The sequence below is a fragment of the Sminthopsis crassicaudata genome, chromosome 6 (genome assembly GCF_048593235.1).
Source record: "Sminthopsis crassicaudata isolate SCR6 chromosome 6, ASM4859323v1, whole genome shotgun sequence".
Lineage (NCBI taxonomy): Eukaryota > Metazoa > Chordata > Mammalia > Dasyuromorphia > Dasyuridae > Sminthopsis > Sminthopsis crassicaudata.
In genome coordinates, this window is record NC_133622.1 from 71,923,368 (window position 1) to 71,939,549 (window position 16,182).

Sequence of the window (16,182 nt, forward strand, 5' to 3'; positions counted from 1 at the left end):
ATCTGTAAAATGAGTTCTGTTATTCTAAGCAAGATCTTAGGTTGAAAAATTTATAGGAAAAAATTTTTTAGGCACAATAAATCTGAAAAAAATTCATGGCTTTGGAAATTAGAATCCAGTTCAATCCATTCTAGATGTGATAGAAGAAATCATATTATTGAGCCATGAGACATTCTGGATCTTAGGTACATTGATGAAGGATAAATAATTTCTGATTTTGTCTCTTTAGATGATGTTCTGTGTCTCTCTCTAACCTACGGAGACTTTGTCTCATAGACCTTTCCACCATTCCACTGAGGATAGCCCTTTGTCCTTGATTCATGCGTTTTTATTTAATGTGATTTAAAACATAATTATTTTTATGAAATTAAAAAAAAACTTCTCTTGTTCTCACAATACCTGGGTATGCTGTTACAGGCACTTCTACAATTCTTGGTCTCCTTATAGGTTTTTGTGAAGTTACAGGTGTGAAATTATATCCTATGGAATAAATAGTTTGGGAAAATCAAGGGCATGGAAGTTAATGTATTCCAAAAAAGTAAAAAATGAGTCTATTACTAAAGACAAGTATAATAAGAACAATTACCTTGATTTTCTCTAGCTTTAAAGAAGAGCAAGTCAATTCCAGTGATACCCTCCTCCATTCCCTCATTTCTCTTCCCATGTTTTTGCTCTGCTAAGTAAGGTCCTAGATACAATTCCTGATAAAAATTCAATTAATAAATATGAAGAAATTCTTGGGTTTGGGAATTAGAGAGAAGTTCATTTTACTACAAACTTGGAGGAATCACTGAATTTCAGAGTTTGAGAAGACATCAAAATTCATCTAGGCTAACCGAATCTTAAACATGACTCCCAGAGCTGACATGTAAGCAATTAGGCTCTGAGTAAAAATGTCCAGAGAAGGGAACCAGTATCTAATGATATGGACCCTTCCATCTTTAGATAGTTCTAATGGTTAGGAACATTTTCTTCTATCAAGCTTAAATTTGCTTCTTCTTAGCTTTAACCCATTTTATCTAGTTTTGCCCTCTAGGGTTGAGTAAAACTAGCCCTTTTCAGGATGACAACTCTGGAAGCCCTTAATGGGAGCCCTTCCATGAAACAAATAATGAGAAATTCTGTCTAGTTAAGTTATTGAGTATTTATTAAGCACCTATGCCGGATGATGGGGATTAGAAGGAAGGAAAAGATTGACCTGCTCTCAAGGAGCTCATTATCTAATTGAAGAGAGGACATGCAGAAAAAATTGTAGATAATATCTGTGGATCATTGTAGAAAAGCCAAAAACTCTTGCTTTTCCCTTAGTCCCTGTAAGTGATTATTTCTTGTGTTTTTTCCTTGTAATATTCATCTCTTTCTTTCACATACATTTTTTAGAAACATTGCAAGGAGGCCCATTTTCATGGGAAAAAAGATACTTAATAAATGATCACTAAATTAATTCCTTCCATCTCATTTTGGGATTACTTGAAATATTTATTAATTTTCACATATATGTCTAATAATGATTAGCATTTACATAAGGTTGGCCAAGTGCTTTAAATGTGCTAACTCATTTGATTTTTATTATCCTCATTTTATAAATAAAGGATTTGAAACATAGAAAGGCTAAATGTCTCACTATTAAGTGTCTTAAGACAGTGTCTGGTTTTCCCAAGTCTAAATCTCTATCTAACCACATGATTATATTTATTCTATTGCTATAAACATTTTGCAGTATAGGGTTAATGATGCTTTATGGCATTCCACTGGTGTTCTCCCCATTCCATCTGACACTAATCTATTAATCTTTACTCTGGATTGCATGACAGTTATGAAAATATTTAATTGAATGATCCTTCACCAGAAATTTCTTTATCTTTCTACCAGGAATTTTTGAGAAAGTTAATGAAATATGTTCTTGAAGCATATATACTACATTTGTGAATTTGCCAGTACTAAAAGAAAAGTCACCTTGCTTTTACTTATTAACTTATTCATACAAGGTAATCAATTCCTGCTCCCAATGATCATACCTTTTTTTCTCAGTTCTTACAAAAAAATCTGTTAATACATTTTAAATATTTACTTGGGACCAATATCAAGTTAAGTGTTCTATGGTTTGGGAATCCAGTTATTTCCCCTTTTGCTAAATCAGGAATTTTGCCAATCCTATATTTGGGGACTCATCCTGTTCTTTATTTTTTGTAAGATTAGAAATATCTGAAAATTACTATTTTAAATCTTGAAATGGAATTCATCTGGACAATGAGAGGACTAAAGACTCCAGTACCCTAGAACTCAGCTTCTTAAACTGTGTGTGTGTGTGTGTGTGTGTGTGTGTGTGTGTGTGTGTGTGTGTGTGTACAATGTAAAAATTTCTCAGATGAAAAGGGATCACAGGTGGAAAAAATTTGAGAAGCCCCGACCTAGAGAGAGAGATATTGAACATTAAGTAAGTAATAGGACTAAAGAAGTAATCACTGACCTTCACCCATGATTCCAGGTTGAATGTTTCTCATTGCTCACCAATATGATTTCTTTTGCCAGATTTGAACTACATTCTAATTCCCAAAGTGATGAATGTCTTCAGATTTGTTGTGCTTTTAAAAAAATAAATGTTGAACTGGAATTCAGGACCTTGATTAGGAAAATCTTTTCTTGTTCTTCTTATAGAAGAACCATTGTTTACAATTTCTTGTGTTCACAGAAGCTTTACTCCCCTATGCCTCAAAATAAATGTTTTCCTGGCCACACTCTGAAAAATTATAGTTCCTCTGGTAATCCAAACCTAGAGCCAGGAAGAGGTGCAAGCAATGCATCTAACTCTCGTTTTTATTTCCTGTTTTCTACCTTTGTTAAAATCATTCAACAACTTGTCTTCCTTTGAGGTTCAATTCTGTCTAACTCTGTCATGCAGCCTATATTCATGTTGCATGTTCCAAGGTCATTCTTCAGTATAAAACCTCCTGCTTCTTCAGTACCTATTGTTGTACCTATTCTACTCTCTTGCATACACACACACACACACACACACACACACACACACACACGGATATAATATAGGTATGCAAATCAAACATTGACTACTAATAAATCATAGTTTAATAACCCCCACATTCAGTTACAAGAACCCATATGGGATTAATAAAAACACAGGTTTAAGAAGCTGGGTTCTAGGCTATTGAGTTTTTGGTCCTCTCATCGTCCTTTCATCCCTTCCACAAGGTAACCCCATTGTTTTCTACTCATAGCTGCTTAATTAATATGATTTTATGATTTTGAACCAAAACTTCTCTTGTTCTTACAGTACCTGATTCTTCTATAGCAGATAGGTCTTCATTTATGTGATTTCTGTTAGGTTTTGGTGAACTTACAGGTAGAGAAATGTTTGTTTTATTCACTGATAGGTCCTGTGTAGAGACATTATCTGTGGAGTTGAGAATTTGGGAAAAAATTTTTAAAATGTCATTTTGTTTCAGCCTCAAAACATTTAGTCTAGTATTAATGACCAAGATAGAAGGAAATTAATTCAAACAAAAGTAATCAGCTTGGTTTTTCATCTTTTTAAATTAAAGTAAGTTAATTCTGGGATATTTTCCTCCATTCCCTTATGTCTGTATCCATTTGTCCTAGAGTTTTGTCCTTTTAAAAAAGGTCTTGAAGAGAATATGGCATTTCCTGTTAAGTACCTAATTACACAACCTATGTGAAGAAATCTTTGGATCTGGGAATCAAAGATAAATTCAATTTACTGTAATCCTGGAGGAATCATAAAATCTTGGAGTTGGAGGGGACCTTAAAGTCATTTAGTCCAATCCAGGCCTAAAACACAAGCATTCACAAATAAAGCTGCCATTTGAGTAACCAGTCTCTGAGGGAAGATCTCTAGGGAAGAGAACTCAACATCTATTGAGACAGCCTCTTCCACTTTTAAATAGTTGTAATGACTAAGAACCTTTCCCTTATGTCAAATCTTAATTTATTTCTTTTCAAAGAACTAGTAATCCAATTTGGTTTTAATACAAACTATGTATAGCTCTTTGGCACAATTTTTTTTCTGTCCTTGGAATTCTATTTCCCCTACTGCATGTCCCAATCTTTGAGGTATTCTAATTAATATCTGGGTAACCTCCACTGGAGTCTGGAAGAATAATACCCTTTACTTAGACATATTTTTCACAAGAAAGTAAAGTTTAGTTTGGAAGAATGGCTATAGCTGTAACAAAATGAAGCCAAGATTAGAGACCATAGATTATTTTAAACAAATAGAAAAGGTGAAAATCAATGTCTTCTATAAATTATTTTCTTAAATGAATGAAAAAACTCAAGAGACAGAGTTTCTGGGCAATTGATAATCAATTTATTAATTATATTAGTTAATAATCAATAAATTGATGGTCAGTGATTTTTCTTAATAACCAAAGATCCCAGTGGAGACATGGAATGCTTTAAATACCATTGTAAAAGAGAATGTTCCTGATAAGTGGAAATTAATCCTGACTGATGGACATTTAATAAGGAGGTAGGCTAGGAATCTTTAGTTTTTGTTACTGAGAATGTGACTTGATGATGAGAATCAATAACTCAAAAATCTGATCAGAGGAATCTTCTCTACCCAGACCACTCTGGTTTGCTCTCAATTCTAATGGAGAGTACAAGGACAGGGCTAAAGCAATAATTTGCTTAGAACAGATTCTGTTGCCCCCTATCCTGGTTGGGTAGCGTCTGACCCAAGATTGATGATTATGTTCCCTAGTAGTTAAGGACATCTCATCAATCAGGGGCTGGGCCCTAAATTAGGAAATTAAAGAAAAATCTGAACTCTAATTTAATAATTGCCTGGTAATGTGATAACAAAAGTAATAATTTTTCTTACTTCAGATAAATCAGAGCCCAAACTGTCCATGGTAGAACTTGAGATTTGGTAATGACTGACAGAAATTGGGAGCTTTAATTCAATCTTAATTATAACCAACATTTTCTAGTAGAGAGTGAAATGTTCACATCTTTGTCAATAAAACCTCATGGACAGCATTGGTATCCTGTGATCCACAGAATCATGAAGAATCAGACATAACTGAATGACTGGATAGCAAGAAGTCGAAAAGCATAGATGATGCATTTAGAACCAGAGGGACCTTACAGAATTTACAACCCAATTTTTACTTGATTGAGAAAATTGAAGCTCTGAGAGGTCTAATTATTTGTCTTTAAAAGCCTCATTGGTAATAGTAACTAACTAGTGATTGAACTAGGATTTGAACCTGCATTCCCATATCTACCATGTTGCTTTCCATCAGTATTCAGAATGGACAGAAAAGAATGCCATTTGTCAGGAACAGTAAGGAAGTCATTTCCCCTGGATTGTAGGATACATGGAAGGAATAAAGTATAAGAAGGCTGGAAAGATAAGGAGTCTGATTGTAATAGGTTTTAAAAATCAAACAGAAGAATTTATATTTAATAGTGAAGGTAATAAGGAGTCACTGAAGATGACTTTAAGTTCTGTGTCTGACATGTATTGGTTGTATGACCATTTGCCAAAAATTGTCCATTCTGTCCCCAATGATATTTCTCATATCCACCCTCTTCTCATATAGTTTTAAGGTCTTCATCTCCTTCTCTTTCTTGTCCTTTTTCTTCTTCTGTTTCTTGTCCTTGTTCTTCTTGTTCTTCTCTTCCTCCTTCTTCTCCTTCTCCTCCTCCTCCTGCTTGTCATTTCCCTTCTCCTCCTACTTCTACTTCTTCTCCTCCTTTTCTTTCTTCTCCTTCTCCTCCTTCTCCTTATCCTCCCTGGAAGGAATGATGAACTCTGATAAATACAATGAAATGTGGAGAAGCAGAATTATTTTGGCAAAACAAAATTTTCCAAGTGAAGCCTGGATACTGTAACATGATCTTGCATCATGCCACATATAACTAAAGTTAATAAATATATTCAGATATAGAGATAAACATGTTTCAGTAGCCTGATAACATGCCTGATTTTAATCTAACTGAAAACTTAGACTTAAAACTTAAGGTTATTACCATAGAAAAAATCAAGGCTAGACTTGAGAAAAAAAAGTGCTCATGAGAAGAATTTTGCTGTATATTGAATGTGATAAAAATATAATTTCATGATAAAGAATGTAATAATATGTGTCAAAACCTTGAAACCAATGCAAATCATATAAAATAATGTAAAATATATTAAATTGCCCCCTTTCACATCAATATTCAATGAAAATCTAATGTTGAAAATAGTCTTTCTATAGACAGTTCCACTCCCATTGCCTTCTATAATTTCTAGTTGGTTGTTTCTACTTTCATCCCCAATGTCTCACATTTTCAATCATTCTCTTTCCACTGTCTCCTTCCATTCCTCCAAGAACATTCTCACTTGATTCTACTCTTCTAGCTATCCATCTTCTTAGAACTTCTGTTCTTTGCAAAGTTCCTTCAACTCTCTTCAAATCCTTCTGCAATTTGACTTGAAGCCCCATTCTTCAACTGAAATTGTCCCCCCCCCAAAAAAAGGTAACAATTATCCCTGTCTTGCCGATGGATTTTTCTTCACTGTCATCTTTTTTGACTTCTCTGAAGCATCGGCCCTGAAAGAATATTTCTGAATATTCTCTCCCTAAGAGGTTCTCATGACACTCTCTCTCATGGCTTTCTTTCTCCTTGTATGAGCATTCCATCTCAGTCTCCTTTACATGTTCTTCATCCATCCCACTCACTGTAGATGTCCCAAGGCTCTTCTTGGGTCCTTCTGCCTTCTATACTATTTCATTCAGTGATTTCATCTGCTCCCATGGGTTCACTTGTCATAGCTATTCAATCCAGAATCCAAAAGTTCAGTCTCTTGAAGGACATTAGCAATAATGAGATTAGATTAACTTTCTTAACAATCTGGTACAAACCCCATCCAGGTGGGGAAGCTCCACTGAGATGTGTGGGTAGATAAAATTTTAAAATAGTTTGTCCAGGTAAATGACATAATCAAAGTTTATCTGAATAGGTTCAGGCTCTCATTGGCTGCTGCAAGGAGGGAAAGAGAGATTGGGAAGCATAGTGGAGTTAGGGGAGATACCACATGGAGTGGGGGAAGAGGAAGGGGAAGGGAAAGGGGAAAGACACCACAGGGCAGAGTGCCGTGGCGGACTGACCCAAAGGAGGGAAGCCGCCACAGCTGGCCCAAAAGTAGATTTTATAGGAAAATTTAACCTCAGGGACATGACTGGGATTTCTGACAGGATATGACCAGATAAGATCGCTGGAGACGTCTACAGAGAGTCGGTGTCAGGTTTCAGACTGGTTGATCTCCCAAGATAGTGGGACCATGGAGCTAAAGTGATCTCTATCAGAGCCTTCTCCTTGCCTACCCCAGGGATCACTTCCTCTGCTAACCACACCTAACACTGAAGACCTCATCAGATATTATTTATCATATGAAAGAAAGATCTATTTATTTCTCTTAATTAATTATTAATTAATAAATTAATTGGGCCAATTCCAAATCTCAAGAGAAATGAACCTTTTGTGATAGTGAAGTATTAGAAATAAAGTAGATGCCCAGTGATTGGGAATGTGTAAACAAATTTTGGTACGTGAATATAATGGGATCTCATTTTGCTCTAAGAAATGAATGTGATGAATATGAAGTATGAGATAGATCTACAGAAACTGATGCAAAATGAAGTAAGCTGAGAAAACAGCATATTCAATAATTATAACAACAAAAATGGAAAGAATGTCCTCCAAAAAAGCAAAAGCAAATGCTGCAAAATGACAAAAACCAAGCACTTTCTCATCTAGAGAAGAGATGCCAAAGTAGTATGGAGCATATAGCATATATTTTCAGACTTTTTAATGTATCATTACTCACTTTTACTATTTCTTTTATCTTTTTTTCTTTAAAAATTTTCACATGGGATAATTCTCTGGGAGGGGAAAGGGAAGTTTATATGAAGTTCTTTGGGGTGTTATAAAGAAAAATATCAATAAAAACTATTTTAAAAATAATGGCAATATTTTTAAAAAGAAAAAAAACACAATTCCAAGCATGTGCATACCTTTCTATAATGACTGTTTAGAATATAGGCAAGAATCAAACAAAAAGGTACATCATGGATGTTATTGGAGGGGAATTTCCAGTGGATGGAATCACAGATCAAGGAGGAAGGCAAATTCTAAGAAAAAGTCAGGTAGTGTCAATATGACAAAAACAACAATGTTATCTACATTAATTTACTTACTTAGTGCTATGCTATTCAGATTACCAAAGAATTACTTTATAGGACTAAAAAAATAGCAGCATTCATCTTGAGGAAGAAAAGATGGAGGATCCCAGGGAAAATAATAAATAAAAGTGGAAAGGAAGTAGACCTAACAGTACCAAATCTCAAGTCATCAAAACTGTTTGGCTTTGGTTAAAAAATTACTAAAGTTGAATAGAAGAACACATTAGGTATACAACATATAAAAGAAAACAATCCTAATGATTGTGTTTGGTAAATCCAAAGACCCAATATTTTGGGGTGAAGATTTATATTTTGATAAAAAAAACTACTGTGGAAAGGAGTTTGGTTAAAAATTGGGGTTAGATTTTTATTTCATACTAGAAACAAATTAAGTCTCAAATGTATTTGTGGCTTTGGCATCAAAAAGTATAACCCAAACAAATTAGTGAACAAGGAAATAAACATTTCTTTAAAAATTATGAATAGGAGAAGCATTTATAACTAAACAACAGATATAAAAGATAACAAGATAAAAGAAGCAATTTCTATTACATACTAAATAGTTTTGTACAAACAAAATCAATGCAGTCAGCTAAAATTAGAAGGAAAACATTTAACTGAGGGGGAAACATTCTTTCCAAAATGTTTTCCTGATATCTATAAAGAACTGTTTAAAATACTTAAGAACAATAAAGAACTATTTTCTTTTTAGATATGAGGAGGCAGTTTTCAAAGGAGGAAGTGAAAGTTGCTAACAGTCATGAAAAATTCCCCAAATCTCTAATAATACAAAAAATAGAAATTAAAACAAATATTGAGATTATACCTCACATCTATCATATTGGTAAACGTGATGAAAATGAAAAATGACAATTGCTGGAGGGGCCCTGGGAAAACACATCTACGAGTAGATGATGATTTCATGATGGTTGATGAAACAGTGAATTGTTCTATCCATTCTTAAAAGACTTATGTAATTTTATTTCAAAAGTTACTAAATCATGTATACTCTGACCCAGGGATCCCACTGGTTGTCTACATTTCAAAGATATAAAAGAAAGAGGAAAAGGACTTATTTGCACAAAAATATTTGTAGGAGTTCTTTATATTATAGAAATGAACTAAGAGAGTGCTCATCAATTGTGGACCAGTTGAACAAAATTCATTAAATGAATGCAATGGTATAAAAATGTTATTGTTTTGTTGTTGTTCATTTGTATTTGACTCTTCAAGTGACCTCATTTGGGGTTTTGTTGGTAAAGATGTGGGAGTAGTTGCCATTTTCTTTTCCAACTCATATTACAGGTGAGGAAACTGAGGTAAACAGGGTTAAATGACTTCCCCAGGGTCATACAGCTAGTTAGAGTTTGAGGCCATATTTGAACTCAGTTTTCTTGATTCCAGGCCCAATGCGCTATTCACTGCATCACCTAGCTGCCCCTGTACATAAGAATTACAGGAATGTAGTTGTTGTTTTGTAAGAAATAGTGGTTTCAGAAGGCTTATATTGTTATAGAATGAAGTAAGAAGAAAGCATGATTTATACAATAACAATTTTGTAAAGACAAGCAACTTTTCCTCCAATATATTTTATTTCATGAGATATTTCTCAATTACATATACATTTTTTAAACATAAAATTTTGAGTTCCAAATTTTTTCTCTTCCCCTCCTTCTGGAGAAGGCAAGCACTTCACAACAGATAACACATGTGAAGAAAGAAAAACAAGTTTGAAAGACGAGAATTCTGATCAATGTAATTAATAACCAGTCAAAATTTCAAAGGGCTGATGACACACAAAAAGGCATACATCCCCAGATACAACTATTGTGAGAACAGATTTGATTTGTCTGTTTATTTGTTGCAATAATCACTTTTTTGGGGGATGGAGTTGTTACGGAGCAGAAGAGAATTTACAATAGGATGGTTAAAAAAAGAAAGAGGGCCATTGAAGTACTGTTCAATAAACACAGAAGAAAACAGAAAGAAAACTACAAGAAACACAATCAAGCAGAAAAGCTTTGAAAGTTTCATGTTAAATTTATTATATGTATACTTAAAGGAAAAGCAAGCTTTATATAATAGACACAGGTTCATGTCCAAGATTCTTTTTTCTGCTTTACTTTGTACACTGAAACACTCGATTGATTTTTGTTAAATTCAGAATAAAATAATTTTAAAAATTTAAATACAAAAACTAAACATTCTTTACCCTCAAGGAACTTACTTTCTACATGAATAAAAGCAAGCATGATGATACCTTAATGGAATTGGAGCTTAATGTCTAAAATGCTTCATATAGAAGGAAGAATCTGAACTTCCAAAGAAGTTTTTTGATTCCAGGAGTATATTTGTTCATTTAGGGTCTTAGTGACAAAATCTTGTAGGCTGACTGTGAACTTCTCATCAATTACAGTATAGTGTTATTTTGACTTTCATAAACAAGTATCAGTCCAATTAGTACAATATTGCTTTTCTTATCTTCTATTTAATTAAACATTATAAAAGTCTGTAATAATATCATATCTGCTCCCCCATACCAAGCTGAACACAAATAATCATAATTAAAACCAACAAAAACTCTTAACTTACCTAAAAGAAGTAATAAAAGAACTATCTCTTCATACATCCTCAGGTGGGACGTTTACTTTCACAATTCAATGCAATGAAAACAAAATTCCACAATGATCCAATTATCAAGAAAGTTTGGCTATGGCTATGGCAGTCTCTAACAACCAGCCTTCTAATTTCTATCTTTCCTGCCCATATTTCTGAGGCATTATTCAGTTATTTATCATCAGCAAGAAATGCCTATCAAGAAAAGAGCACAAATTTTTCTTAATGACTGGATGCTGTATTTCCTCAGGGTTTGCAAAACAGCATTGGTAGAGATAAACCAGGAACAGTATCTCTGAAATTCTAGCATGAGAGGGTGACCTAAAATAAGAGGTTTGTGTGCAAGATTGTGGATTTTTTCCTTTGAAACTTTGCAATATTGAGTAAAAGATAAATGTTTATCTTGATATTTAGCAAACTGGGAAATTTGTAAAAGTCCACAAGCTGCAGTTATTTGTTGCTTAGTCTTATTGGGATATAATCCATATATATATAGATGGGAAGATTTTCCTTACCTGGAGATAACCTGAAGGAAATTAAATGGAACTGAAAGGAAATATGAGACTACACAGAGCAACAGACTAGTGGAATAGTTCTGTCTACAATAATAACACCAGTTAAAGATATCCCTCATCTTTTCTTCTTTTTTAAATATAGTATTTTCCCTAATTATGCATAAAGACAATTTTTAAACATTTATTTAATTTTTTTTGAATTTCAAAATTTCCCTTTTGTTCCCCCTCATTAAAATGGTAAGTTGATATAGATTATAAATGTGCAATCATGTAAAAGATATTTTCATATTAATCATGTTATGAGAGAAGAAATAGACCAAAAGGAAAACATACACACACACACATACACATAAAATAAAGTGAAAATAGTATGCTTCAATCTGCATTTAGACAATATCAGTTCTTTCTCTGGATGTGGATGGCATTTTCCTTTATGAGCCCTTTGACGTTGTCTTGGATCTTTGCATTGCTGAGAAAAGCTATGGTACTTATAGTTGATCATTATACAATGTTTGCTGTCATTGGATACAATGTTCTGATTCTTCTCAATTCACTTTGCATAAGTTCAAGTATATCTTTCGAAGATACTGCTCATCTTTTAGCAAAACATAAAAAAGAACTAATAGACTACAGATTATGAAAATAAAGACTCAAGAAAAAATATCCTAAGAGCAATAGAAATTAAATAACATCACATCAAGGAAGGCAAGAAACAATCAAAAAGCTCACATGAAGATGAATGGTTTAGATTTTCCCCAAAAGACTTTTCTCTCTACACAATCAATTATATCCACATACTTTGTTCTTCATCTTTGAATAGATAGAAGTGGAAATTGGACATTGCAAACATGTCTTTTTAACCTGTTCCTTATGGTATCCATTAGAATCTATTTATCTGAAAAGGTATGTGAACTACATAAGTGTAATTTATGAAAAAGTTGGGGTGATTATGGATACATATAGGCTAAAATTCCAAATTTGTGATTATGCAAAAGAGAACAACAGAATTTTTTTTGGACAACATGAGCAACATCAAACCTTTGGAATTGTTAGACACAGGCTTCCTGTCTCTCAGAGGGGTTAGAACCACCCTATGTTTATTGATCTTTACATCTTGCGTAAGATTGTTGTTCAGTTGTTCATTTGGGTCTGACTCTTTGTGACACTGTGGACCAGAGCACACTAATACTGTCTTTAGTTTCTTTTTTTTTTTTCTTTTTTGTTTTTGTTTTATTTGTTTTGTTTTGCAAAGATACTGGAATGCCATTTCCTTCTCCATGGATTAAAGCAAGCAGGGCTAAATGACATATTTAGGGTCACACAGTTTAAGTATCTGAGGCCAGATTTGAAATCTGGTCTTCCTGACACCAGGCTCAGAACTCTATTCACTAAAGCACCCAATTCAGCTCTATATCACCTGAAACTAGAAATCCTTCATAGGCTCAGAGGTACGGTAGAAGAAATAACTTTGTGTGTATCATTTTCTTGCCAGAATTCATTCTGATTAGGATGGTGGTTCAAGTGCTGGGGATAGAGAATTTGGACTTGGAATAAATAAACCTAAGTTTGAATTTTGCCTCTGATATTCACCTGCTGTGTGATCCTGGTCTAGTCATGTAACTTCAATTTCCTCATCTGCAAAATGGGGATGATTATGGCACCAGCTCTCCCCTGGTTATTCTGTATATCAAATAAGAAATGTATACTACTTTTTAAAACCTTGAAGTAATATAGAAATGCTTATATTATTATTAATATTTATTAGTAAATAATGACACTTGAAGAAGATGTTAGGATCTTGGCAAGAATCAGGAAGCACAGAAATACCTAAGTCACCTCAAGAAGATTCATAGCTAAAGTGTTTTAATTATACATTGACAAGCATGTATTAATTTGGGCATAGATATTGAGAAACTTCTGGAGGTTTGAATCAATTGTAGAAAATTTTATTCATCTAAAATATCCCCATACTGAACCCTAATTTCATGTGAATTCAAAGTTGTGAGCCTAGGACAAAAGGCTTGCATCTCTGTCTGAGAGTCCAGAACATGAAAATAAAAACCAGATAAACAGAAGGATTCTGAATCCCATATCAGAAAAACTGCATGGGTTGGGTTTGGGCCAACCAGCAGATGGCCCAAATATAATCTCTCCCTGGTTGGCAGAATTGTGCCCATAAACTTATCTCTCCCAAAGTTTATTAAGACAGAAACAGAAAATGGTTAATAATTTGATTAACATAAATTTGTTTTTCATCTATTTCATTATTTAATGAAATGACGGAATATTAATTGTGTTCTCGGAGAAAAAGAGCTTCTAGTAGATGACTCTTAGAGAATGAAGAGTCCTATATATGATCCTCACTATTCCAACTCCCCATTGAAAAGGAAGTGAGAGAAGGGAAAAGCTATTCATTTTCTCACCTCAAGACCCCTATTCATCTTGGAGAGAATAAAGTGGAAAAATATTGTTCTTTGTGAAACTTCTTACTTCCCTCCTAAATGAAAAAAGATTCAGAAGGCCTGTATTCAAAAACTTTCTTTTGCCTTGATATTTTTTGAGCTTAGAGAAATCATTTTACTTTCTTGGATTACAAAATGAGAGGTTTGAGCTAGAGGACTTCTGAGGTCCCTTTTTTTCTTTCTCATGAATTAGATCATAGGAATTAACTGGGGAGGGGGGGGGAGCAGATCAAGGAAACCAAATCTTTCATTTAATTGAAGGCCAGAGTAAAGTCATTTGTTTGTGTTCAGAGGATAGTAAGTCAATTGTAATTTGAATCCATTTCTTCTGACTCCAAATCTCATATCCTTTCATGTCAAACTGATCAAAAACACTGATTATCTTTGTACCAATCAATCCTTAAAATATGTTTTCTTCAATTGGCACTTAAGAGATAAATTGCCATTTATCTCTTTAAAAATTCATCTTTTGGGGGCACCTAAAAGGGCAGTGGATAGATTACCAGCCCTGAAATCATGAGGACCTGAGTTCAAATCTGACCTCAGACACTTAACACTTCCTAGCTGTGTGACCCTAGGCAAGTCACTTAACCCTGATTGCCTCAAGGGAAAAAAATTCATCTTTTTATAGCATAGAGGATAGAGTGTCTGGCTGCATTCAGAAAACTGTTAAGTTTTCTCTCATGCTTACTAGCTATGTAACTCTGGCTAATTCACTTCACACCCCTAACCCTCAATTTATAGATCTATGAAAAGAAAATAATACATCTTATCTTACAGCACAGATATCAGGATCAATGGATGTAATGTATGTAAAGGGCTTTGCAAAAAGTTAAAGCATTTTGTATTTGCTTGCTCCTAAACTAAATACATTTTTCATTGATTTTCCCTATGCCCCTGTATTTAATGATTTTATGTATAATTCTTACTAATATTATTATTATCATTCTTCTTCTTTTCTTCTTTATTCCCTCCTCTTTCTCTTCCCAATCCTCTTCCAGGAACTTAAAAGGAAAGCAAGGATAGTGTCTAATGTTAGTTCCTAGCAAATTGTCTCCATAAAAAGTAGATAAAAGTAGTGGATATATTTGTTGGGTAGTATCTTCCAGTGAAAATGAATGACAATCTTCAGGACAAATGTCCTAACACCTTTTGTTTTTCCATTAGCAAGTTGAATTTTATTTTCTTGGTTGTTGGACAGGTTTCACATAGTGGGAATTTGTACCTTCCTATTCTAAATAACCTTACTTATCCTGTATACATTGCAAATTTGCTCAAAACTATGGGGTGACCTCTAGTGACATGTCTGACCAAAGACAGCAAAAATAAAAATATCATCAAAGGTAGGGCAACAAGGGGAAACAACCTAATTAACAATGTTTTCTCCTTTGATTTTCTTGAGGTGTTTATGAAAAAGAAATCTATACAGAAACCCAAAAAATTTCACTTGTGGTTAAGAGATCGTAAATTTGCCAGGAAAGTTGAATTTCTTTAAAAAACAGTACTGAAAGAAAGTATTGAATTGGGAGCCAAAGATGCTATATTCGATCTTGCTTTTATATCCTTGGTCATTGAATTCAGGATTCATCTTCTTTTTTTGAAAAATGAGAGGATTGAACTAAATAGTGCTTTCCTAGCCCTCAATTTGATAATTCAAAGGCCTCTAAAATCTCATCTAAAATTATTCTCTATGACTTGAGACTTGAACCTACACCTGCTGACTAAATTCATCATATTTTCTGCAGCATCACATTGTTTCTCCAAGCATGACCATGATTGAGTATACCTTCATCTCCATGAGTACCAAATGATATTCTTATTAAGTTCTTTAGGAAATTCCCTTCAGTCAGTTGTGGGAGTTTTGAGAACTACTAAAGAATAAGTAATGAGAAAGTACATAAATACTTAGATCACTTGTGTTTCCATCAGTCACTCACTGCTACGGAACTTTCAGTTAACTGTAGGCGTCCAATGTTATTATGAGGGTGATACAAGTTAAAGAAGGAAGAAAGCTCATTTGTCTATTGAGCCTTAGTTCCTGTATGTATGCAGTGGTTGAGGACTAGATAGTTGTTGGGGAAAGGGAGGGAGAAATTCAAAATAGGGAAGGAGATAACAAATCAAAAAACAGAACAAGATGTTTGAAAATAAATTTGCTATTGTTACATTTTGGTTTTACACCATTTACATTTTCTCTCAACCCTTCCTCCTACTCACTCCCATGAGACAATCCCTTATAATTAAGAAAAATTTTCAATAAAATTAAACAACAAACTGAAAAAGTTTGACGTTATTATTTAGTTTAGTTTTTTTTTTTATTCCAATGGACTACCACTTCTGCAAAATAGTAGCTGGAGATGTTGTTTCACCTCATTCTTT

General features: G+C 33.8%; 1 protein-coding gene across 6 annotated transcripts in view; it reads right to left on the reverse strand.

The window, feature by feature from the left end:
- The window catches only part of LOC141545631 (uncharacterized), a 46,210-nt gene extending 35,113 nt beyond the window's left edge, over window positions 1-11,097 (reverse strand). Inside the window, exons 1-3 of one of the 6 annotated variants that reach the window (XM_074272756.1) lie at window positions 10,803-11,089; window positions 3,296-3,412; window positions 400-480 (exon numbers count right to left, since the gene is read on the reverse strand). In XM_074272756.1, the coding sequence (XP_074128857.1) occupies window positions 400-480; window positions 3,296-3,412; window positions 10,803-10,839 (235 nt within the window). In that variant the 5' untranslated portion in view covers window positions 10,840-11,089. Of the gene's footprint in view, window positions 1-399; window positions 481-586; window positions 660-2,470; window positions 2,586-3,295; window positions 3,413-10,802 lie in introns of those variants that run through there. The other 5 variants (XM_074272755.1, XM_074272760.1, XM_074272759.1 and 2 more) reach the window with 5 other exon arrangements.
- Window positions 11,098-16,182: the final 5,085 nt, after the last annotated feature.